The sequence below is a fragment of the Fukomys damarensis genome, unplaced genomic scaffold (assembly GCF_012274545.1).
Source record: "Fukomys damarensis isolate Sample0158 unplaced genomic scaffold, DMR_v1.0_HiC HiC_scaffold_18, whole genome shotgun sequence".
Taxonomy (NCBI): Eukaryota; Metazoa; Chordata; class Mammalia; order Rodentia; family Bathyergidae; genus Fukomys; species Fukomys damarensis.
Genome location: NW_022900930.1, coordinates 54,616,614 through 54,642,505, shown reverse-complemented (window position 1 = coordinate 54,642,505; position 25,892 = coordinate 54,616,614). Strand labels below are relative to the sequence as shown.

The 25,892-nt window shown below is 44.5% G+C and overlaps 1 protein-coding gene across 1 annotated transcript in view; it reads right to left on the bottom strand.

Annotated features, from left to right (window-relative positions):
• Nucleotides 1–24,189: 24,189 nt before the first annotated feature.
• Nucleotides 24,190–25,892, bottom strand: part of Erich1 (glutamate rich 1) — a 67,995-nt gene continuing 66,292 nt past the window's right edge. The window contains exon 6 of the mRNA XM_010620356.3: nt 24,190–25,077. Coding sequence (XP_010618658.1) covers nt 25,007–25,077 — 71 coding nt within the window. The 3' untranslated portion in view covers nt 24,190–25,006. The remainder of the gene's footprint in view (nt 25,078–25,892) is intronic.

Here is a 25,892-nt window from a genome sequence, read left to right as displayed (position 1 = left end):
ACGTCGAGTAATTCTGCAGATGGTTTTGTGCACACAGACAAGAGAAAGACTAACTTGGTGCTTGGGTGTTCGCATCCCACTACTATTTACCCCATGTTCATTCACCACTGGCATCCTGTATTCTTTCTTCACAGTAAAGGGCCCCATGTCCCACTTGGCTCTGAGCTTTGGTCTCTGGGGCTGGCATGGGGATACCAGACCTGGTCAGTTCTGGGGCCAAGTAGGGGCCATCAGCTGCATGTGAAGAGAAATCAAGATGGTGGGCCCACAGAAGGCTGGGGCCCTGGACACTCATGCTAGAATTCGGGTGAGCTTCATAATCCTGGAGGGGCAGAAATGCCCAGGGACAGCGGAGTGTAGTCCTTGGGGTCATAGGCCAGGCCATAAACCAGGAGCTCAGTGTCTCTTGAGTGGGCAGGGTGGGCACAGCCTCCTGCCTTGCTGGTAAGATGGTGGGCCGGGAGTCCTGATCTCTGGCTAGACCTGCACATTAGACTGCTGGCTCAGAAGCAGGAAGCACATCTTCTGGAACCTTTGAGCAGTTCTGTTCTCTAACCTTGCTTCAGCCTCACTCCATCCCATCCATGTCTCCTGTCCTGGGACAGTATAAAAATAGTATGATAAGATAATACTCTGGGAACCTCCCTGAAGGGAAGTCAATGAATGCAACAAGGCAGGAGGCTGATGACGCCATCAGTTCTGGTATTCTTTGACTTATGAATGTTCTCCTGGCTTGGATGTCAGCTAGGGATATCCCCTGGGCCCAAGTGTCCACAGTCTTCTAAGACATGGCTGGCCTAGGATGGGGAGGCAATGGAAGGATGTGGAACAGAAGAGCAGGTGGGATGTTAACCTTTAGAATTTTCAGCCCATGGAGTGTTGGCTGTAATTGCCATCAAGTTTAAGCTTGGTTTGCACTGGCTTCTTTTTCCCTCTGAAGTGTAACCCAGCACTTATCTGAATCACTGTGCCTCAGTTGGGTTATACTTCCTCAGTGGAGTGCCAGGTCTGACACTCTTGGAATAAGGCTACCCCCATTTTTAAATTTCCCCACCATCTCCAGCACACAATCACTGCAACATGAAGTCTAATGGAGAAATGTTCATTGTTTAATTAAAGCAAGAGCTATTACAATTCTTCCTCCAAGTGTTTGGCATTAGCTATTCCAAAATGATAGCCATTATCAAAAATTATCATAACTCATTTACTCTTTAGCAGATGCTTAATTAAGACTTTCATGAGCTATTATGAGACTTGACCAGGAGAAGGTTGTATTCACTGGAATTAGTTTTACCATATTTCAAGCTAGAATGACTTTTAGCAAAATAGATATAGTATTTCAGATGCTCTAATTAAAAGGAGAAAAAATAGAATATTTTTCCCTACCTGAAAGCAATCTTATATATTCAGAGCAATCCTCCATAGATTTAAAAAGAAATCAAGAGCAATAATGAAAACTCTGGAAAGATCTTCAGATCACCTAAAGACTAAAACTGGGAAATTTGCCTAAATTGATGTTTAATGAAATAGATTAGAAATTGGTTTCAGATAGTGCTTTTCATTCCAAGGGCAAAAAACAGTTGGTAATTGGGGGGGGGCATAAGGTCTGCTGTAAGGTCCCAAGCAGACACATTTCCTAGCAGCAAAACTTGTTCAGGTCGTGTGCCTGAGCTGCCTCTGAGGCTGGGCCAAATGAAGGTCCTGAGGCTCAGGCTGGAGCAGGTGCATTGCCATCCAGTCTGTGTGAATGACTAAATCTGCTAGGAAGCAAATCCCTGGGATCCCCATTTAATATATACCTATTCAACAAGAGAAGTGCAGAGGTAGGGAGGTTGTGTGGTGCAAAGTACTAACAATGATATGAGCAATAAGTTAATTTGGCAAATTACCCCTCAGCACCTGCCTTCACCATCAATACACCAGGTTGCCTAGAGGTCATGAAAAGACTCAGCCTAGTTCCAAACACCCTACCCTGCTGGGACAGTAAGGAGATCCTGTCAAAGTACAGCCCAGGGGGACAGCAGCAAAGCAGCTCAGCTTCACTAACATGGGCCCCAGCAACTCATGCAGGCTGCTTTCTTGGTGTTTCTCAGAGCCCTCTCAGGATGAGCACCATCTCCACCTTCAGGGTGGAAATTTAGTCTCTCTATGGAGATGCCACTCACACCAGGACCTGTGTGATTATTATATCCATTTTCCACATCAGAAGGGACCCTAAGGAAGTCATGTTGGACCTATGATTAGCTGCTAGTCATGACGCTGGTATCAGTAAGGAAGACACGTGATTACCACATGATTTACGATTCCATGGTCTTGCTGCATCTGAAATACACTAGGAGGATGGATGGTCCAGTCCAGAATGTGAGCTTCCTTGACAATGAACTCATACAAACTGGACAAGCAGAATACTTACAAACCAGTATTGTACAAGATTAAGTAGGAACGTGCCACGCCTCAAAAGGATGCTAATGAACTACTCCACTATTAGTATCTCAGGATTTACCTATTTTCTGCCACCAGAAAACACTGTGAATGGTATTACCAGAGTGGAGTTTGCTCAAAAAAGACTTTTCCCATTGTCGAAAAAACTCCACCTTTCTTCCTGAAGTAATATAAGTAGGGTTATCTTGATAATGTTTTATTTTGATTAATATGTGTTTAATTGTGCCTACTGATGGGGTTCAGTATATTTCAACACATGCATAAAGTGGGCACAGTCCAAATCCAGCCTCCCTTATCCCCATCCTTCCTAACCTCTAGTAACCATATTCTACATTAAGGTCAACTTTTGTTTTTAGCTTCCACATGAGAAAAAACACATGTTTTTGTCTTTCTGTGCCTGACTTAATTCATTTAACATCCTACAATTCCAACCACATTGCTGAAAATGACAGGATTTCATTCTCTACAGTGAAAAATATTCTATTGTCTATATACACATTTTCTTTATCCATGCATTCATTGTAGGTACATAGGTTGATTTCATATTTTAGCTATGGTGGCACGTATACATATCTTAGCTATCAGGAATAGCACTGTCAGGGGTATGGGGAAAAAATGAGAACCAAGACCTGTCATGTAAAGGTTCAAGATCCCAATGATGAATGTAACTGTACTGTATACCTAAAAAGTACCAACAAACTCAATGAGGAAAAAAAAAGAGGAATAGCGTTGCAATAAACATGTACATGCCGGTATCTCTTTGGTATGTTAATTTCATTTCCTTTAAATATACAGCCAGTAGTGGGATTGCAGGATCATATGGTAGATTTTTAGTTTTTTGAGGAAACTCCATACTGTTTTCTATAATGGCTCTTCTAATTTGTACCCCCCACCCCCAGTGTACAAAAGCTCCTTTTTCTCCATATACTTGTCAGCATTTTTTTATAACAGCCATTTTAACCTGGTGAAGTGATATCGTAGTTTTGTTGTTTCTTTTTTTTTGGGGGGTACCAGGGATCCAACTCGGGACCTTGCACTTGCAAGGCAGACAGCAGAACCACTGAGCTACAACCCGGGCGATACTGTAGTTTTGATTTGCATTTCCCTGTGGCTGATGCGCATATTTTTAATGTATTTGTTCACTATGTATATTTTTCTTATGAGAAGCACCTATTTTAATTGGATTCCTATTTTGCTGTTGAGTTCTTTATACATTCTGGATATATCCTCTGTCAGATGCATAGTTGGTAAATATTTTCTCCCATTCTGTAGATTATCTCTTCTCTCTTCATCATATCCTGTATGTTGCAGAAGCCTTTTAGCTGGATGCAATCCATTTGTCTATTGTTGGTTTTGTTTCTTATGCTCTTGAGGTCATATCCTCAAAATCCCCCAAATTGCCTATACCAGTCTTAAAATGTTTCGTTTATGTACTCTTCTGGTAGTTTCATAGTTTTAGGTCTTATATCTAGGTCTTTGACTTGCTTTCAGCAAATGCTTTTAATGTGAAAAATTCCTATCATGTATAAAGCATTGAATGTCTTAGTACTTTGCTTGAGAAGTAACATGTCTGGAATATTTCAGCTGGAACATGTTTTCCTGGTTGTCCCTTTAACCCTCATCATGGATGTCACAGTACATCTTCCTTCTGAAGAGATTCAACAAAAGGTCAACCAATATTCCTCCGTTCTCGTAAATTTTTTAGTATATGTGCTGCTGAAGCAAGTACTTATTCTTATAGAATTTTATACAGATTTTAAGAAACTTCACTGGGCTCCATTAAACGCTGTATGGATTTTAAACAGCAGTTTACATTGCTGATCAGCTGATGAGGAGTTCTCTGTCTCTAGGTGGTCCATGATGGAGGAAGACATCCCCCTCCCTCCTTCCACAAGGGCAAATTGTCTCATCTTTTTCTGGGTGTCATAGGTAACTCTTGTGAGTAAGCTCTGGGTATTCAAGTTGATGTGGCTGTCAGTGCACCAAGCCCAGGCATGGCTGAGCATGAAGGTGGGACTCAGGCAGGCAGTTGGGACCTCTCTGAAGTTTTGTTTAGGTTGTGCTCCATCAGGGTCCATGCCGCCCACCTGGCTGTCTCCTTAGCCCTTCTCCAAGAGGCTTCAGAGCACAACATAAACCCTGCCAGCAGCACACATCTGTAAGTCCCTCAGGAACAGGCAGCAGAAGTGACATTTTCAAGGTGTGGTGGGTGACCAGAGGCTGAAAGTTGAGCTTTTCACAGTCCCATAGCCACAAACTGTCCTCCAAAGACCTAAATTCAGGTCCCCTGGCTCTGCACAGACTTGAGGTGGCATTACATAGCCAGGTCACATAAGTGGTACAAAAATCTACTTCCTTCTGTTGACAGTTATGAAAGATGTTCAGAAGGAACATCTTGGCTTGATTTCATCTGACACACAGATGATACTGCTGGTCACTGTCTCTCCCTTGCCCAAACACCAGTAGCTATAGAAACTGTTTTAGCCATTTCCTTCAAAGAGAATGCTAATCACTGACAAAGCCAATGATGGCTAACCCAAGCAATGGCTAACATTCCAAATGGAATTAATAACTGAAGCCACCTGTCCTGGTGCTGTCCTACCAAATAGCCAGTCATGCCCCTTGGAAGTGTCCAGTTCTTGCTCATCCTGGGTCTCGTCTTCTTGCCTCCATGTTATGGTTTGGGTCTAGATGCCCCCCCAACTCATGAGGTCATGGGTAGCTGAATCTAGAGTGTGTGGTGTGGAGATTAAGGGTAAGTGAGTACTAAATCATTACACTGGTTGGTTTGGCCCTGCCCTAATCTGGTAGCTTGGACACAATGTAAGGGACAGAAAGAGGCTTGTCTTCTCCCTTATTGTCTTTGCTCTCTTCCACTACCATGAACTGCTGCCCCTCTACCAACTGCCAGGAGCCAGCTGACTATGGATTAAAACTTATACAAACTGTGAGCTAAATAAACCCTTCCTTCTTTAACTTTGGGTAGCAGATATTTTATCTCAGAAACAAGAGAAAAGTAACTAAGCTAACCCACTTAGTTGCCCTAAACCTTGTACTGCCTCTCTTTTCCTTCATGCCTCAGACCATCTCTCCTGTCCCTGTCTCTGAACTGTATGCCCTTACTGAGGGATGCTCACTACCCTACCATTCCTCATATATGCAGCATGATGGTGATATTATGCGTCAGTCTAACTGGGCCACAGGGTGCCATTTGGTGAAGCTTTCTCTAGGTGATCGGTGAAATGTCTTGGATGAGATTAACATTTAAATCACTAGACACTGAATAAAGCAGATTACCTCCCAAGATGTAGGTGGGACCTGTACAATCAATTAAAGGCCTGAGAAGAATGAAACCTGGCTTCCCCAGGCAAGAGATCTTCCCTATGGATGGTCCATAGATTTGACCTGCTCTGGACATCAGCTCCCTGGGTCCCCCAGGCTGCTGCCAGCCTCATCTCCACACTGATGTGAGCTAATTCCTTATAAGTCCTTTCTTTGTATGGATATATCCTGTAGGTCCTGTTTCTCTGGAAAACCTTGACCAATGCAAGAATTAGGCTGAATATCCCACTATTTTATTCACAAGGCAAAAACCCAGGTCCAGTTATAGTACTTTTACTATCTGAAGCCTCATTACAGTTTTTCTTTGGCTGGTCTCTAATGGGAAGAAAGCATACCTGAGCCTAGCCATGCTCCTCAGTAGCACACAGCTCCAGGACCTACTGGTGCCTCAGAACTGCCCATCCCAACCCTGACTCTCCTGGCTGTTCTGAGGAGGAGCTTCTTTCTTGGGCAGAAGTTCAGGGTGGCCATGGCAATTTGCTCTTCCTGAGACCATGACAAACCCAGCACTCCATGTCAGTGTATACAGTTCTCAGAGGGACCTCAGGAAGGGTCAGAAGCATGGAGACTGATGGCAGGAGCCCTGTTGGGGACAATGGGTACTGTTGGCCTCCAGCTACCATCACCAGAACTACCCACAGTGGCTCCAGAAGCAGGCATTTACTCTTCACACCCCTGGAGGCCAAGGTGTTTGCAGATCCTGAGGTTGCATGGAGGACCTGAAAGGTCTCCTCAGCTCCTGGTGGGTTTCTGGTGTTTTCTGGTGCTTCTTGGCTTATAGGAGGATCACCTTGATCTCTGCCTCCATCCTCAAGCAGTCTCCATGTGTCTGTATCCAAACTTCTTCCCCTTAAGGTCACACTGGATTAGGGGCCAACCTGCTTCACTATGACCACTTCAGTCTCAACTGTAGCCATCCTGTCTCCAGTGTCACTCTCTGAGGTGCTGGGGTGAGTGTTAGGGTTTCAGCCCAGGGTTTTGCAGAGGTAGAGTGAGAGAGGAGATGGGGAGAGCTCTGAATCACAGTGCGGGTCTGGCACTGAGAGGAGAGAGGAGGGCAGGAAGAGGAGCTTCAGGCCATATTGAAGTCATGAGAAAAATGCAGGCAAACTGTTGCAGGAGCACAGCAAGTGCTCACTAGAGAAGTCCTGGGGGTGGTTATCCCCTGTAGCCAAGTCATTGTGCAAGTCAGTTCTCGCCTTCTTTGGGGAGGGGAAAGGGAGGACCCCACAGGGCAGCACTAGGCTGTTGACCAAGTTTCTGCTGAAGGACATCTGAACAACACTCCCCACCAAGAAAATGGGAAGAAAGCACAGGCCATCTCATCTGTGAGTGTTAATGTGAAGATCCTAGGTGTAAACCACTATCCAAATCCAACATGATATATAAGAACATCAATACATCATGATCAAGTATAGTTCATCCCATGCATACAAGGATAAATGAACATCAGAAAATCTGGCAACAAACTAGCCACATGTTCTAGTTACTGCAGACACACAAAAGTATTCCCATGTTGCTCAGGGTTCTCTCCAAGGAAGTTCAGTCTCATGACCCGAGACTTGTCTTCCACATGACCTCTTGGGTATGGAGTCCCAAGCAGCCACACTTCAGCACTGCATGGGTCCCCAGAGTGAAGGGCATGCAGCACCACTCCTACCAAGTACTCTGCTCACAGAGATCACATCTCACACTCAAGGAGAAGGACAGAGATGTCACGTCTCAGAGGAGGACTGTTAAGGAATTTGTGACCATTTCTCTTAAACTGCCATACTAACAGTGGATTAAAGGAGAATAATAAAATTTTGCTCTCAATAGATGCCAAAAAACTCACTTGATGATTTTAACATTATGCTTACCTTTTTCTCTTTGAAAAAGAATGTCAGAAAACATCATCGCTTCTCGGCCTTTTGGCTAAGAGCAAGTGTAGAAAACAAAGAAAAAAAAGGAAACTTACTATCTTGAAAAAGGCAATATAATAAAACTAACAACAGATAACAGCTCAGATAATTTATAATTCTCACTAAGACCAGGAATAAGCCAAAGACGCCTGTTGTCTGCTACTATTTAACACAACACTTGATGTTTTGGCCAAAGGTATAAGATATGAAAATGAAATAAGTATAAAGATTGAAAGAAAGATAAAGACCATGGAAGGGGAAGGAGTAAGAGTGGGTAGTAGAGGGGATGGGTATAAACAAAATATATTATACAAATTGAAACCTTCCAAAATGTAAAACCAGGGAGAATGGAGGGGAAGTGGGTAATGGAGGTGAAAATGATGACAGTATATTATGTTTCCATATGAATCTGCCAGAATGAAACCCATTAATCTGTATAACTAATTTTTAAAGAGAGGGGAAAAAGAGATAAACTGCTATTATTTGTGGTTTGTAAGATCCTCTGCATAAAATCTCCCCTTAATAGGATAGATATATTTTAGAACTAATGGGAAATTCAGGCTGCCAGATATAAAATCAGCCTATTATCATTTCTCTGCTTCAGCAATACCCAACTAGAAAACAGTGTAATAAATATTATTTACAATGTCAATAAAAATACAAGTGCTAAAATATCCCCTTATATTGTATATAATTATATGCTGCATAAAGCTATAGAATGCACTTAATTATATTCATTGAATCTCATCTCCACAAAGGCTGGGTCTTGCTTTGTTTTATTACTATACCCCTAAGTGCTTAGAATGCTGAAAGGCACTCAGTAAATATGTGTTAAAGGAAAGAGTATCCGATAAATGAAGAATCAAGAATTACCCTATGAAAGAATAGAGCAGCTCTTTATGAAGAAATATTTTAAAACACTACTGAAGGGTGAAAAAGACATGAACAAGCGGAGTCATATGTTTTTAGACAGGATCGACAGTGTAAAAATGTCAGTACTGCTCTAAACCCATTCTTTGCAATGTAAATAAGAATCTCAGCTGGAATTTTAGGTAAACTAAAACTATCATTTTAAATTTATGTAGAAAAGCAAAAACACATGAATAGCAAAGTCGGTTTTAAAATATAGATGCAAATGGGTACAATCTCATGTGAGCCACAACAGAAAACCACGTTGGCAACAGCTGTGTGGTCCTGCTGTTGGAGAAAACACAGACCAATTAGACAAACTAGGATTCAGAAATGAACCCACAGCCATTCAGGGACTGTCTACAACAGACTGATTTTAGATACCAGGCGACAAAAGAGATTGAAATAAAATATTGGGAGAAGACATTTCATGCAAATGAAACCAAAAAGAGCTAAATGACAATAACAGAAAAAAGACAGGTTTCCCAAAATTTAGGGTAGAGAACTTTATTACATGCAGAAAGAAAATGAAGCTGGGTTTTAATTTTGTCCTAGCAAATATGGACTTGGGCTGGACTAAGCATTCCAGTGTAAATAAAATCATAAAGCCAAAGGACAAAATGCCGAGCTTTGAGATCTAAGAAAGGGGAAAGAATTTTTTAAACCAAAACCCCAAAATATAAAGTATCAGGCCAAATATTTGATGTAAAAACATAACAATTACCATTTTTAGGCAGATGCTCTGCCTCTGAGCTATATCCCATCTCTACAATTAGCATTTCTGCTTACTGTGAGCCCAATAAACACAATGAATAAAGAGCTAAAATTTTGGAGGACAATCCTCTGAAGTTCCAGAATAAAGAAAGGATTTGCATCATAATATTCAATGAGCTCCTTCAGGTCAGTGAGAAAAGAACTCTATCAAACAGGAGAGAATGACAGGAATGGTAGAACCAACAGAAGGGGGGGGTCCTCAAAGGCAGTAGGTATATAGACAGCTGCTCAAACTCAACGAGCACAGACATGCAAAATAAAATAGTGTGATGACTCATGCGCCCAAGGGTAAGGCAAGAAGACATGTTGGGGCTGCTGGCTTGAGAGGATGTGGGAGATGGGACCCTTGTTTGCTTCTACATTGGTATTCTGGAAGCACTCTTCCTCTCAAGGCCATTTCCATGGCTGTGCATCAGGTGCTGTGTGTAGGATCATAGGCGTCATCATCATAGGAATTGGGTAAAGGTATAAGGTTTGGAGGTGGCTGTGCCTACAGGGTCAGCTGAGACCAGTCCTCTAGTCTTGCTCTTCTGCTACCACCTAATAGCACCTAATGGCACCACCAAATAGCAGTCTCTTCCACAACACTGTCACCATGCTCTGCCCTTGGGGACAGGGCCAGAAGAAAGGGGAGGAGTGTTCTTTGTAAGGCCTAGCCCAGCAGTCCAGCCTAAGAACTTCACTGGCTGGAAGATAGTTACTTGGTCGTGCCCAGGTACAAGTTAAAATTCACTCCATGGATTACTGAGACAAGGAAGAAGAATGGATGCTGGGCATGGTTGGTCCCTGCCACAGGAATGGGTGAGCAAAATATGGTCAATGCTGTGAAACAGACCGAAGTGATAAAACCAATAGGAAAGTATATAGAGAAGCAAGAAAGGGAATGAGACAGCACTATATATACTATCTATACAAACCAGACTGCCTACTTAAGTAAAAATACATGTATTCAAACATACACATAAAGCTCATGCAGAGGACATGTGCCCCGGAGCAGCAGTCCAGGAGGCTTGGGGACAGACCAAGGGCCCCATTTGGGTTGTAAACCAAGAGGCAGCTATAGTTCCCTGTAGTCAAGGTCAAAAGAGAAAATAAAAACCAGAAAAGAGGAATAGTAGACACCTGGAACCAAAGGGACTTTTAATCAGCTCCAAATAAGCAGTTTTGAATTAGCCAACTGATTTCCTCTTTCTGTCCCTCCTTACTGACCTGGCACTCTTCTGTCAAAGTGCACTTGGAGCACAGGACAGTGTGAAATGATGCTCTCTCTTCACAGTTTGAAAACAGTGGACAGAAGTTCCTCTGCAGGTGACTGAAGAATACCTATTTTATATTTTGATGACTGGGAGGAATTTCATTTCACAGATGAAAATGAAAGAGGACAGTTAACAATTACATAATAATAGTAATTTCAAACACAATATAAAAGAGTGGGAATTTAATTTTCTGAAGGGCAAAGATAGAGAACAGTTCTGACTTTCTCCCATACATTTATACAAAGAACATTTTCCTGCCTATAATCTCTGCATTTTTTAGTGGACTATTTCCAAAGCATGTGTTAAGGGATCTCTGCACATGGGTGTAGGTACTCAGAGCTCAGCAGAGGGATTTGCTGAGTTGTTCAGAGATCCTACTGAAGCAGGCATTTCTATGAACTGCTGCTTATGTGCAGATAGTACTGCACTGACTGGATGAATTTAGACACAGAGATTGAAAACCAAATCTTCCTTCTTCCTCTCTACCAAGATTTAGGAGGCCAGAGATAGTCTAACTATCCTTGTGGAGTTTTCTCTAGGAAAATGAAATACTCAGCTAAAGCAGTAGCTATAACATGTTGCCTTTGATTTCATCCTGAAAGTGATTAATGGCTGGTAGAAAGGATAATAATTCAAACTAACTTTTATATTCAGAGTGTGGTAAAGGGCTTTCTCAAATGAGAATGGCCTTCTTTTATTCTATGCTCCCTACAGGGACAGCAGAGACTTCCACATGGGTGCTTGTCCATCCATGGAGGTCCTCAGAGCCACCAGGGCCATGAGAGAAGAATTATGGGGAACAGAGATGTCACCTCCCTTGGAAGGCCAAGATCTCCTCTCCGTCTCTGAATCCTTCCCTCTAGAGGAAAGATTCAGGTTATGAAGTCTGCCTCCTGGAACAAGCTACAGAGGACCAAGATCCAAGGCATCCCTGACTTCATGCTACACCTGAATCTGTAGCTGTAAGCAATGGTGCTCTGGGCTGCCATAAAATAGGAAGGCCAACTACCAAGTGTGAAGTACAGAGCAGCAAGGCAGGTGGAACCTGGATTTAAACTAACCCCAGCATGCTGGATTTGGTCAGAATGGCATTTTCAGGTATCATGCAAAGGCCTAGGAAGAACATGGGGTACGGGAATCAGGGACACTTATGGAGAACACACCATGGGACCACTGGGCCACTGGGGCTGCAGATTGCTCCAGAAAGGGGAGGGCAACTGTTTGCTCTCTCATGAGTCATGAGTGTCCTTGCAACAGACATATTGGTCAGAAGGAGGCGGCATCTTCAAATACCTGCTCGTTCCTGGGAGCATACAGAGTTAGATTTGCAAAAGTTAAATGTCTCTATGTACAAATTTGGCACAAAGCCTGTTCACTCCTCCCCACAGTCTCATGAGGCAGTTATTTTGGGACTAGCTTTAGATGAAGCTGCTGAGGCTCAGGCTCCAGAGTTCCTGTGAGTCTACATTCATTTCTAGCAGGCTTGCCCCACAGCCTATGCTCACGCTGGACCTTCTCCTTTCAAGTCTTGCCACATACCCTAGTAAGAGGGAGCACATAGGCGGTGTTCCATGTTTCTTAGAATTTCAAAATAAAAATTTAAAATGGAAATTATGTATGCCATACTTATAGTTATGTAAAGATGCTGAGGGAGAGAGATGGGAAGGAGCCACAATTCATTCCAAGGATGGCTATGGTGACACCGCTCCAAGGTCTCAGGCCAACACTGGCCTATCTCTGCAGAGGCTGCAGGTGGTGGCCCCAGTCAGTCACTGAAGAGTCAGATGACTGTCACACTGCAGCAGGGGCTTTGCCCCTGGACAGAAGCCCAGGTTTGCTGCTGCTGCCTCCTCTAACTGGGCATTAGGGAAGGAGCACCTGATGGGCATGAGCTAGGTGACGGAGTTGCTCCACTCATGGAAACCAATGTCACCTCAGGCTGCATGCCAGGCTCACAGGTGCTCCCTTGGCTAATTTAATCATGCCTTACAAATTCACTTTATCCTGACTCACAAAGGCTGCTGAGAACAATGAACTAGGAACCCAACCCTAGCATAATATTCTTCATTCAACAAATATTGAGAGTCCTGCTACATGTCAAACACTAGGCTGTGGTGCCAAGACCAAAAGTACACATGGGACAGCATGCTTCTTTGCTTCGTGGGTGTGGTATGATCTACAAGTGAACTTCATTCTGCAAGTATGCCATTACGATGCAGGCAGTCATGGGGACCAGTCCAAGATGTCAGAGCTAAGGAACTGACAAGGGATGGGGGAAGAGCACCGCCAATTGCTCAGCTGTCAGCCTGGGGGCCTCGTAGGGAACCCTGAGTGCATCTTCAGCAAAGAACGAAGCCCATTTCTGACTGGACACGAAGGTGCAGTACTGGGGTACACAGAGCTGGAGAGGGTTTGGGGCACTATGATTTTTTTCCTTTTCTTCTTTTTTCACCATGACTTCTTGACTGTCATTGCTTATGCCATTCTCTTTTTTCTGGAAAACCTATGATTGCAAAGCTGGAGCTTCTGGTTGTCTCACTTCTCTCAAGCTATGGCAATAAAAGCCTGAGATGAACACTTAAACAACAGACATCTGTTTCTTGAAGTTCTGGAAGCTGAAATCCAAGACCAGGTACTTACATAGTCAGGTTCTGGGTTGCAGAGGATGTCATTTCACCATGAGGGGAAGACAGGGTGGAAGGGAAGACAGTTCTCTGGTCTCTTAGGAAGGCTCCATTCCAATCATATCACTGGTACCTCACTCCCATAGCTTCATCTGAAGCTTCTCACCCCACCCCCCAGCCCACCTCACCAGAGAAAGGGCCACTACACAGGAATTTTGGGTGGGGTGGGGTAGTACTGGTCCACAGCAAAAACTGATCTGAGGACACTGCACTGGCTCTATGCTCTGGTCAGTGGCCTGGTTTAGCTTCCAGGTCTACACAGTGCCCCATTTCCCAAAGTCTGAGCCTCACTGTCACAAATCAGGAGCTGTGTATGTCAAAGAATCTCTTCACTGGGATTTGGTGCTGAAAGAAGGGAAATAGCTGTTAGTCATCCATCCCTTCCTGGTCTTTATTTAGGTATCTAAACATGTTTCTGACATTCCCAGGGCCTCTGGCCTATACAGAGACCATGCTGTGCTTTGTTTGTCTTGATCAATTCTTGGGAACAACAGGAAGGTGCTTCAAGACAGGAGCATTCTTCAGAGGGATTGGTCTCCAAGGAAGATCAGATGAAAAAACAATGAGACAGATACCATGATTTTTTTCCCAAAAGACAAAATCAGAAGATGAAAACGTTTTCCTGGATAGGCAACCAGGAGGGCTGGAGGAGTAAGGAAGTAGGCACAGGTTGTAAGGAGCACCTGAGCTTTGGCCAGGCTTGGCCTTCAGCATGGCAGCTGGAAGCATGAAGTCTGGGGGAAGAGGGAAGCCCTGGGAGACAGAAGTGTCCAGGGGAGAGGGGGGAGGGAGGAATGGAAATGGGGTGGAGAGGGAAGCCCTGGGGAAAAAGAGGAGGAGAATAGGGAGGGGGAAGAGATTCTTGGGAGAGAGGGGAGATTCTGGGAGAGAGGACCTCTGGGGAGAGGGTAGTTCTGAGTGGGAGAGAGACTTAGAGGACAGGGAGCTGGCAGGGATAGGGGACCCATGGGAGAGAAGGAATGGGTAGAGGTGAGCCCTGGGGGAGTGGGGATCCTGAGGAGAGTGAAGTCCTGGGGACAGTGGAGTCTTGGGCAGAAGGAGCAGGAATCCTTGGGTTAGCGGAGTCCTGAGATGAGTCCTAGGATAAGGGCAGTCCTAAGTCAGAGAGGATCCAAGGTGGGGAGAGATGGGAGCTATTATAGTTTAGATCTCAAATGTCCCCCCAAAGCCTCATGCATTCAGAGGTGGGACTTTTGGAAGGTGAATGGTTCACAGGGGCACTGTGCCCATCAATGCATTGATGCACTGAGGTCATGGCTGAGTTCCCTGTTTGGAGGTTAGGACTGGTGAGAAGAGGAGGGTCAGTGGGGACAAGACATGGATGAGTAGCTTTCCCACTCTAGTTCCTTGATTCTCAGCTTCCTCGCAGACAAGACTTGAGACATATTCCTCCATTTATTCCTTCTACCATTTATTGCTGCCTTGGAGACAGCTAAAAAGCCATGGACTGAATCCTTGAAAACCCATAAAGCAACATAAATCTCTCTTCCTTTAAGTTGTGGGTGTAAAGTATTTTGTCCTAGTGATGAGAAAGTGACTAAAATTTTGGTACCAGGAATGGGGTTGTTGCCATGACTGTAAATAACCATATAGTTTGCAAGCCTTTAGAATTTGTTTATGGGAAAAGTTTGGAGAAGCAGGCTAGAGAAGCCCTATAATGTTGTGAGCAGTGGTTAATGTGCAATGCTGGTCAGAGGTCAGAAGAGCAGACTGGTGATAGAAATGAAGATGGTAATAGCTAGGTTCAGGTGATCTGCTGGGAACAAGCACTTCAATGGCAGTTGGACTAGAAGTCATACATATTATGCTGTGGCAAAAAATTTCTCTAAATTTTTCCCATGTCCTGCAGGAGACTGAGATTAAAGGTAGCAGACTAATTTATCTAAGAAATGGCAAAAGAAATTTCAAGGCAGTTCAACATTCAGCAAGTGGCATAGGTAGTTCTGGCTGCTTTCAGCTAGGTATGCATTAAGAATCAGGAATAAAAAGCCCATTTGAAAAATTTGTAGTTTTGCCTGAAAGAAGTGCCTGCAAAGTTGGGGCAAAAGGAGAGCATAGTTATTAAAAGAGATTAGCATTAAAAAGAAGCCAAGTACTTTCTATCAGGGAAATAGGAAAGATGCCTTGAGGGCCATCTCAGTCATCAGCAAGTCTCAACTTTTCTTCACAGGTTCATAAGTGTGAAACTGTAAAGTGTTCACCTAAGAAATCCCTAGAGTCCCCTGCTCAAGAGGCACCATCTAGGGAATTGATTCCCCAGGATTTGTTTCACAGTGATCAGCCATCCAGGCATGCAGGGGCCTCAGGAGCTGTGATCCAAGGGGGGTCTATCACTCTAGCTGATGGCAAACCTTGGTGTAATCCATGTGGTGCTGGTTTTTGCAGCATGCAAAATAAGAGTTGTGATGTCAGGAATGGTTCCACTCAGATTTCAGAAGAACTGAGGGATCAGGTAGTGTGTCCCTGAAAGGGCAGTGTGTGAAGCTGTGAAAGTGAAGCCAAAAGTACAGTGGAGACCCAAGAAGTATGAAAATCCAGAAATATGGAACGTCTGCTGAGGAAGGCCATGGGCATTGAGCAGAGCAACCCCGGTGAGAAGCCACGAGGACTACAAACAACAATGCTGTAGGGTGGGGTTGCCCACACCCTTTGGAGCTCCTATCTTGCCACAACTCGCTCTGGATGCTAGACATGGGGTTATAGGATTTAATGTTTGCCTTACTGTGTTTTGATCTTGCTTTGGTCCCAATTCTATCTCATTTCTCCATTTTGGAATGGAAATGCTTACCCTCACCAATGTATGTTGGAAATGCTTAACTTTCTTTTTGATTTTTATAGGGGCTTACAGCTAAGAGTTTACCCGAGTCTCAAAGGAGACTTTAGGTTTGCATTTTTCAGCAATGCCAGAACTGTTAAAACTTTGGTGACTCTTAGGGATGGACTAACCTAAATGTATTTTACATAAAGAGATGTACCTGAGTATTTTGGGACCCAAGGGTGGAATGTTATGAATGTGTGGTTAGGGGATAGGACTTGATTACAGGCAGGTCACTGAGGGCATGACCTGAAAGGGGAGATCTCTTTCTCTGCCTTTGTCTCTCTGCGTCCCGGCTGTCATGATACGGGCACCTTTCCTCTGGCTGGTCCTTCCACCACACCATTTCTGCCTTGGAGCTGGCTGTCCATGGACTTACACTTCTAAAACTGTAAGTCAGAATAAACTTCCTGTTCCTTGAGGTTGTGAGTGCTGAATACTGTGTCCAGCAATAGGCAAAAGTCTAAGTCAGGAGCTCTGGTAATGAGACCAGTCCCAGGGGTGGAGAGGAGTCCTGGGGGGAAAGGGAGCCCTGAGAAGAGGAACGCTGGAGACGAGAGCAGGCATAAAAAATCTTGTTCAAATATTTAGAAAACAAAGTCAAATCTGTTATAGAGTTTTTGACTGAAGTAAGGCGCTAGCATCAGGAAAAAGGAAAGAGCGAAGGTTTGCACAGGAGCCTCTGTTTTTATCCAAGATCTTCAGTGTAGGACAGGAAAATGTCTATACATCTTGGGTTTCAAGGTAACACTACAGAAAAGCCAGTGCTTTCTGTTTATTTCATACCTCTTATTAGTCTCCTTTTCATCATTCACTGAATTTTTCTCCCTCCATTGATGAAAATATCACAAATAAAGTCATGGACGCTGTCAGATTTAATGCATTCTACACTTAATTTTTCCTGCTGACAATCCTCAAAAGATGCAAAAGCAAAGCTCAAAACTCCAAGCCCAGAGTTGTCTCCAACCTGTCCCCAACACTGAGTGCCTCCCTGCTGCTAAAGTGCTGACTACACAGCAGGAGCTTACTAAAAGCTTGTCTTAGTGGGTAGAGGCTGCGTCAGACCCACAAACAAGTGGGGGAGGTGCAGAAGTGGGCTAAGCACAGGCTTCACTGATTGTACTGCCATGCAGACCATACAGGCATGTGGCTGGCCACCACTGCACTGCCATCACTCGGTCTGAAGCAGGTGCCATCCTCTCCCTTTTGTGTTCTGCTGCTTCCTGTGGCTGCTCTAAAACTTAATGGGCTGCATCAGCTCAGCATCTGGAGGGAAGTTTGCCTAGAGTCTTTCCCCTCCCACTTGTCCTTTATTTGCAAGGGAATTTCTTTCAAAGTCTACCAGCAGTTCCCTACTGATCCCATGGGAGCATCACATTGTGAAAATATGCTGAAACTTAGGCTGCCCCACCCCAGAGTAGTTCCCAAGCCATGGGTGGCCTCCTCTTTCTCATTAGCAGGGGCCTTCCCATCTCCTCTCCTTTCCTGAGGGTTCTGCTGAGACCTCTACATCTTTGACTTTATTATCCAGACAATGGCTCCACCCATATGCATGGAGGTCCAGGAAGGGCCTATACCTTCTCTACAGACCTCTTAAAGGGCTCATCAAAGCTGCTTTCTTTTTGCCACCAGGCCCTGGCCCCTTTGCTGCAGTAGCTGCAGCCCACTAGCTGCTGTGATTGTCATCCACCTTTCCTTCTATAGATGGGAGGACCCAACCTTGCCCCACATTCCCACATTCACCCTCTCAATCTTCCTTTACCCCCAAGTGACTGAGACAGACAGAGCCAGTAATGGAGTGGCCCTCACTCAAAGTTGTGTTCTGGTGGCTCAAGAGGTGGGACTCTCTCTGCAGCTACAATCTGAGCTGACTTCCAGCTCACCTCTGGAGGTCATCAGCTGTGCTGCTGGTAGTGTGTCTGTGGGGTACTGCAGCAAGACACGGGTGGGAAGACGCACTGTGGTCCAGTCCATAAGATGGGATGGGGCCTCTTGGTAAATTTTACTCTGTTGGACCAGAACTTTCCTTCCCAACACCCGCCCATCCTTGTGTTCTGAGGCCCCATCCTTTCAACTTTGTCTTTTCCTTCTCATTCTTTACCAGCATTGGACCAAAGATGTCTCCCCAGATCCATATTTTGGTCCCTGAACCCCAATATGGCTGTATTTGGATGGGGCCTTTGAGAAAGAATACATGGAGGGAACTAATCCAGTCTGACCAGTGCTCTTACAAGAGATTTTTTCCCTTTCTCTTCAAGCACAAAAGACACAAGGAGATGGTGCTGTCCATGGCCAAGGAAGCAGGCCTCAGAGAAACCAGCCTTGCCTATACCTGGATTTTGGACTTCCAGCCTCCAGGACTGACAGAATTATTGTCTGTGGTTAGGCTATGTAGTACATGGTGCAGGCCAAGCTGACCAGTACTTGTCTCTTTGTGAGGTCACCCTTCCCTTGCCTATTCTTTAACTGCTTACTCCTGGGGAGCTGTTCCTGATCTTCCTGCTCAATGCCTATAAGCCCCTCATTTCAACCTCTAAGTTCGGAGGCAGGATTGTAATTCTCTGCCACATGTTGTATCTTCTGTGTGCAATGTATACAGTTCTGCAGAATTAAAATAGGTTACATATTACTAATGAATAGGACACAAGGCAGATGCTCATCTCCTGCAGTCAGTCTGCCAAAGCAGATGCTGGCTAGATAATAAGGCCATTAAGTCATCTCCCTGCTACACAAGCCCTGATGGGCAGTATGTGCAGCAGACTCTCTACCCAGAGGTACTTGAATGGATGGGTGACCTGGGGAGGGAGCACAGCTTAGTCTGGCCTGTTCTTCTGCCATCTTCTGAGGCACTTTTGGGTTCTGTTCCCTGCAGATGCAGGCCTTGCTCACCAGCCTGGTTTCAGGCTTCTGATGGTCAGATCTGTGTAGCGTGATGATTATGTGGCCATGACTTGTTCTGAACCACAGCACAAATGTTGGTGCTTGCTCTCTGCCAGGTGCTGCATCTTCCATATAGTTGCAGATGTAAAGATGAGATCTTCCACAGGGTCTTTGTGGGCATCATGTCCATGAACGTGAGGTCCAATAGGATACAGGCATACGGTCCTGAGAACTACAGTCCAGTCCTGTACTCATTTCTGCTGTGCTTTCTCAGTATCCTTCGTATCACCCAATGGATAGCGGGTAGGGGAGGCCAATAGCCTGAGGGAGGCTGCTGTCTGTGCTTCAAAAGCTCTTGGTACAGCAGTCGCCCCTAATCTATGGTTTTAGTTACCTGCAGTCAACCTCAGATCATATATTAAATTGAAAAGTTTCAGAAATAACCCTGAAGTTTTAAATTGTGCCCTAAAATACGGCAAATTTTTGTACCATCCCACCCTGTCCTGCCCCAGGAATGAATTATCCCTTTGTCCAGGGTATCTGCACTGGATACACAACCTACCCATCGCTTAACAGATGACTTGATCATACTGACTGTCATGTACTGTGGTGCTCGTGTCCAAGTAGCCTTTACTTTAAGAATGGCCCCAAAGTATAAGAACAGGAAGCAAGAGAAGGACTGGGTAGGTTAATTCTGATACTAGATGGGAACAGTGCCAGGAATCCAGGACAACAGTGTATGTAGGGCTCTGCACCGCCCTCGACACAGTAGGGAGGTGTTGGGGTGTGTTGCTCATAGGTGGGGGTGGGGATACTGTACAAGAAGCTCTGTTGTGTCCCGCTGTCATGTGCTATGATTATAAAGGCACCTATGGTTCTCTGAGACAGCTGGTCTTACAGCTGGTCTTCACTCAGCTCTCATGAACAGGCATCTCACTACAGAAATGTTTGGCAAATCTTTGAAGGACAGGCTGAACAATCCTGCCCCTTCCTCTGATATCAGCTGAGCCACCCAGTCAATCACTATGATCCTCCAAAGACCTCCTGAGGTTACAAAATGAAACCGCCATAAAAATGATGGCCATCAGTCATGAGGTGGCCAAGGGGCCTCACCAGGGGTTGGGCTTATTCTGATCTTGGATTCCCAGCCTTTAAGACTAGGTGCAAAATAAAAGTCCTTTCTTTATAAAGAACCCAGCCTCAGGTTTTTGTTATAGCAACTGAAAACGGACAGGGCACAATACACTTCTCATATCTAAGCATACTTGTTAAAAAAAAAAAGTAGGTAGCAGGCAATACCCTTCATGCCTACATTCTGTATTAGCCACCACCACAGGTTCAACCTTGGTTTAACAATATGTAGTCCACACTCAGACAAGCAGCAAAGTCTCAGCTGCCTGTGGGTGCTCCTAAGAGTGGAGGTTGTAGCACCCAGATTCCCATCCCCGCTTGCCTCTGCTAAGCCCTCTCAGAATTGTTATGCACATCTTTGTGGGACCCTGCTTCCACGCAGAGGAAGAGAAAAAACTGCACGAATCTTCAAACAGCTCTAAACTGGATTCTACACCTGGACACCCAACTCTAGATGCCCCTGCCTTTTCTATGGGGGCTATCTCTGTTCTCAGCACCCACCCTCTTACCCTACCTTACCAGAGCCACCCTCCTCAGACAAGGACATGGCCCCGAAGTGCTCCATCCCTGGGTGGCCCTAGGCAGCCAGTGTGGCCTAGGGCAAGCTCGGGGGTACACACTCTGAGGTGTCAGCCTCTGGAGTCAGGAAAGGCCAGCCCAAGCTCACCAGGACTGGCTGAGAGCTCAGCCTTGTGGCTCCTCCCTACTCTGTGAGTTTCCCCTGTGAGCACATCCTCACAAGCTTCCTTCCAGGAATCCTTGTCTAAGACCCACTCATGATAAGGGTGACCACCACTTGTCACCTCTTGACCTGCTTTGATAAGGGCCCACAACGCTAGATATAGTATAACAGCAGGACAGTGGTGAGGTTGGACACGGGTGGGCCCACAGCCAAGCTCTCGGTGGCTCTTTCAGAGGGCTCTGGCTCTCATGGTCCCCTTAGTGTGTTCACATACATGTGAATACCATGGGCTGTTGCTGTGATGGGATTCTGCAGTTGTCTTCATAATTACATCACTTTAAGCAAGAGAGACTGCCTAAGTGGGACTCACTGCATCAGGTAAGCCTTCTAGGATGAGGTTTACCAACAGATCCTTCTCCACTGGCCTGGAGGCCAGCTGCCATGCTTACAGAGGCCACCTGGTTGGGACCTTGAGAGGCTGAGGGAAGCTTCAGCCAATAGTCAGACAGGAACTACAACCCCAGTCCTGCAATACAGGAACAAAACAGCAAAAGCCCTCTGAAACCCTGAGCAGGGAATCTAGCCTAGCTATACCATCCGGACCTATGGACACCGTGAGGTGGTAAATAGTATTATCTTAAGCATTACGCTGGGGGCATTTTGTGGCCAGCCTCCTTCCACCAAAATAATACAACTGGGTTAAATGGGTTGTTTTTTGTTTTTTGTTTTTGGTACCGGGGATTGAACTCGGGTCCTTGTGCTTGCAAGGCAGGCCACAAAACTGCTGAGCTAAATCCCCGGCCCGGGTTAAATGGGTTTTGAGAGATGTGGACCCTGGTCAGAGCTACACACGTTTGTGTGTGGTGGGGCGGATATGTCCTCCTTATTGCTGATCATTGAATACATTCATCAGGTTCTCACAAGAGCATGGTGCCAGGAGCATGCAAGAAGACAGTCCCTGGAGAAGAGAAGAAAAACCCAGGATGACACAAGTGGGCAGGCACTGCTGGGCATGGACTCAGCACAGTTCTGCTGTGGCCAGGAAACCCCCAGGGATGGGCTGGGCACAGGCATGTGGGTGCACTCTCACCACTTCGAATTATACAAATGCAGCAGTAAGTTCAGAGGACTCAGGGGGACATTGACGGGCTCAGAAAATACTGGGGCTTTATTTCGGTTAGCTGTAATAGTCAATGCTAGTGAGGTAATGAGAATTCTTTACATACCTTGAGAGATTCTTTCTCTTTTTCTTGAATCCTAAGGTTTACAGAAAATAAAGTACATGGCCATGTGCATATTTTGCTCCATTTTAAAAGAAAAATTGATCTAATTCCTATCCAACTTTAATTTCAGTTGCAATGGAATAAACAGATTGTCATGTTTATGCTGACATAGTGAAGATGTATTTGCTTTGTTTTTTATTTATTTATTTTTTGTATGGGGGATTGAACTGAGGACCTTGCCCATGTGAAGCAGGCGCCAGAACCACTGAGCTAAATCCCCAGCCTCAGCTTTTTTTTAGAAGACACATTTTTCTTTTTGGAATTGGAATTATATACAAAACTAATGATTGTCCCACCTGTTCAATAATGTTTCTGTTTCTCTGTATTTCTGGGTTAGGAGAAGGGATGTAGAGGAAGAAGAGTCCACAGAGATACAGTCAAAGGAATTTCTGTGAAATCAAGTAAAAGGTCCACAAATTAGAATCCCCTGCTCCTAAACAATGTATTAATTCATGGGGCATTTAAAGATGTAATGGTTCATATCTAAAAGACAGAAGTTGGTTGTTCAGAATAAGAAGATTATGAGCTTGTCAATATTTATTTCTGTATTGGCAGCACATACTGAAAAGGCTTGTTAAATGGTAGGTTTCACCTGGTACACTGACAGCCTAGGGCCTGTGGAGCCATGGGAAGCTTACACAGGAAGGGAACGGGCATCAGTGTCACTGAGGGAAGGCAGCCGGGATGGCATCCTTATGGCAGGAATTCCTCACTCGTGTTGAGGGGTCAGAGAAAGGAGAGGCACAGCGGGCAGAACACTGCAGCAGATGACAATGTCTCCTCCCAGGCTGACAAAACATGGAACAGTGACACCCTGAAGCTTTCTTCTCAGGTGGCCTTTTCTTTGAATATCACATTTGGTGGAAGCAGGCCTCCTGTCTTCACTACACAAAGCTATTGACAACACACACTTTGTCTACTGTTATCATTAATTCTCTAGGATCTGTCCTGGTGTCAAGGCTGAAGTGGCCAGTCACTAACTCTGGCTAAGCTGGGAGGTATGACTTGGCCACTGGTCACAAGACAGCCAATCTCCAGAACCACCTGCTGTCGGGAGCCAGTCTACATAATTTTGGGAAAAAAACATTTCACAAATTAGTCCTTATTATTTCACAGATAGAGTCAATGTTCTCCTAAAATTTTGTTCCAATTGAATACTTTTAAAAGTGAGGATTACTAGGCCAGGCGTGGTGGTGCACGCCTGTAATCCCAGCACTCGGGAGGCTGAGGCAGGAGGATCGCTGTGAGTTCGAGACCAGCCTGGGCTACATAGTGAGTTCCAGGTCAGTCTCAACTACATAGTGAGATCCTGTCTCGTAAAAAAAAAAAAAAAGTGAGGATTACTAGGCGAGGCGTGGTGGTGCACGCCTGCAATCCCAGCACTCGGGAGGCTGAGGCAGGAGGATCGCTGTGAGTTCGAGACCAGCCTGGGCTACATAGTGAGTTCCAGGTCAGTCTCAACTACATAGTGAGATCCTGTCTCGTAAAAAAAAAAAAAAAGTGAGGATTACTAGGCGAGGCGTGGTGGTGCACGCCTGCAATCCCAGCACTCGGGAGGCTGAGGCAGGAGGATCGCTGTGAGTTCGAGACCAGCCTGGGCTACATAGTGAGTTCCAGGTCAGTCTCAACTACATAGTGAGATCCTGTCTCGTAAAAAAAAAAAAAAAGTGAGGATTACTAGGCGAGGCGTGGTGGTGCACGCCTGCAATCCCAGCACTCGGGAGGCTGAGGCAGGAGGATCGCTGTGAGTTCGAGACCAGCCTGGGCTACATAGTGAGTTCCAGGTCAGTCTCAACTACATAGTGAGATCCTGTCTCGTAAAAAAAAAAAAAAAGTGAGGATTACTAGGCGAGGCGTGGTGGTGCACGCCTGCAATCCCAGCACTCGGGAGGCTGAGGCAGGAGGATCGCTGTGAGTTCGAGACCAGCCTGGGCTACATAGTGAGTTCCAGGTCAGTCTCAACTACATAGTGAGATCCTGTCTCGTAAAAAAAAAAAAAAAAGTGAGGATTACTGAAAACTGGCAACTATTTCCTCGAAAAAAGAAATGGGAAAAACATGCTCTTGACATTATTTTCAACTCAGAGAAGAAATTCAGTTAAAATCAAACTACTTTAATCTGAAGTTTTTAACACCCATGAGGCATCCTTAAAGCAAAGATTTTCAGACACAAGGACATTTAACTTGATTAAAAATAACAACTTTAAACTACTGTTATCGTTTATGTCCAGACATTCCTCCAAACTCTTGTGTGTTCATAGATGAGACTTTCGAAGGTGGTTGCATTACGGAGGCTTACAACTGATTTGCTGTTAGGAGGTCGGGTGTGGTGGAAAGAACTGAGTAACTGAGGGCAGGACCTGGAAGAGTTTCTCTCTCTTCCTGTTCCTCCCTTTCCTCTTTCGTTTCCTGGCTGCCATGAGGGGAGCAGCTTCTCCTCTGCCAAACACTCTGCCATGCTGTTTCTTTGTGAGTCAGCCAACTGACTGGACTGACACTTGAGCTAAAATAAACATCGCCTTCTTTAAAGTTCAGGTGTTGTATATTTTGCAGGAAGTGCCTAAAACAACTATACAGTTTAAAACAATGTCCCTTTTCAGTTTTTTAGAGGAATTAGAAAAACAACCAAGTTTTATGTAGTAATTCAAGACATGTAATTTCAAATAAGTAAAATTTTCAATTTTACCCCAACTTCTCATTTAAAGTCTCAGACGTTAAGACAGGAATAAATCATATGGCAGAAATGTCTTCAAAGTCTCCAGGATTTGAGTCAAAAAGAAAATATTAAGAATTTAATCTTCTTTGTATATAAGAATGAACTCTTAGCCAACTTTGTCATTCACGTTTTCTTAAAAATATTAATTCTTCTCAGGCATACTGGTTTTATTCACTGTTTTTTTTCAGGAAAGACATGTGTAATCCAATAATTAAAGAAAGCGGAGATTACTCTGGCATGGTCTGGAAAGCAAAAACAAAAAGAAAATATAGACCAAAAAAAAAAGTCAGAAAGTATTATTTTGTAGATATTAGTCTTTGGGCTCAAAAGTAAACCCCGAAACATGAGCTAAGATAAAATACAGTAAATGTTCAAATTTCAAAACATTTATCACAGTAAAAGACATGTATGTTGTCATTAATCCTCCTCAAAATACTTCCCTTACTTTCAAATGCTTTTAGGCTACTGTTCTTGCCACTTTCTGAAGCAGCTCTGTATGTACTCTTTTGCGAGTATCTTTAGCTGCATTGTCCTGGCTGTCCTGATGTCCTGAATTGATTCAAAGTGTTCGCCTTCACTTTTCACAGTCATTTTGACTTTGGGGAAGAGCCAGAAGTTGCATGGTGCCAGATCTGCTGAGTAGGTGGATGAGGACACACTGGCATGTTTTCATGAGCCTGTTTTTCTGTTGCAAGGCATGAGGGAGCAGCACTGCTTATTTTTTATCACATTGCAGAAGAGGATTCCAGAACTGCTTCAGAGCCTGGCAAGAATGATGGGATAAATGTGTGTGAAGCAAAGGAGACGATTTTGAGGGAGATTAATGGCAATGTATCTGGTTTTTTTTAAACACACACCGTAGTTTTTGATTAGCTCCTTATAATCTAGTGCAATGCAACCTTGGTATAAAAATGCTGCTGCTAGTCACACAACACAATTTGTGAATCATCCATCATGTTACAAATATGACAAATTGGTAGGGAAATTCAGAATATTTGAAGTTTACCTGGGCTCTCAAGTTCTACTGGGCCTGAACATTATACTATCACAGTACTAT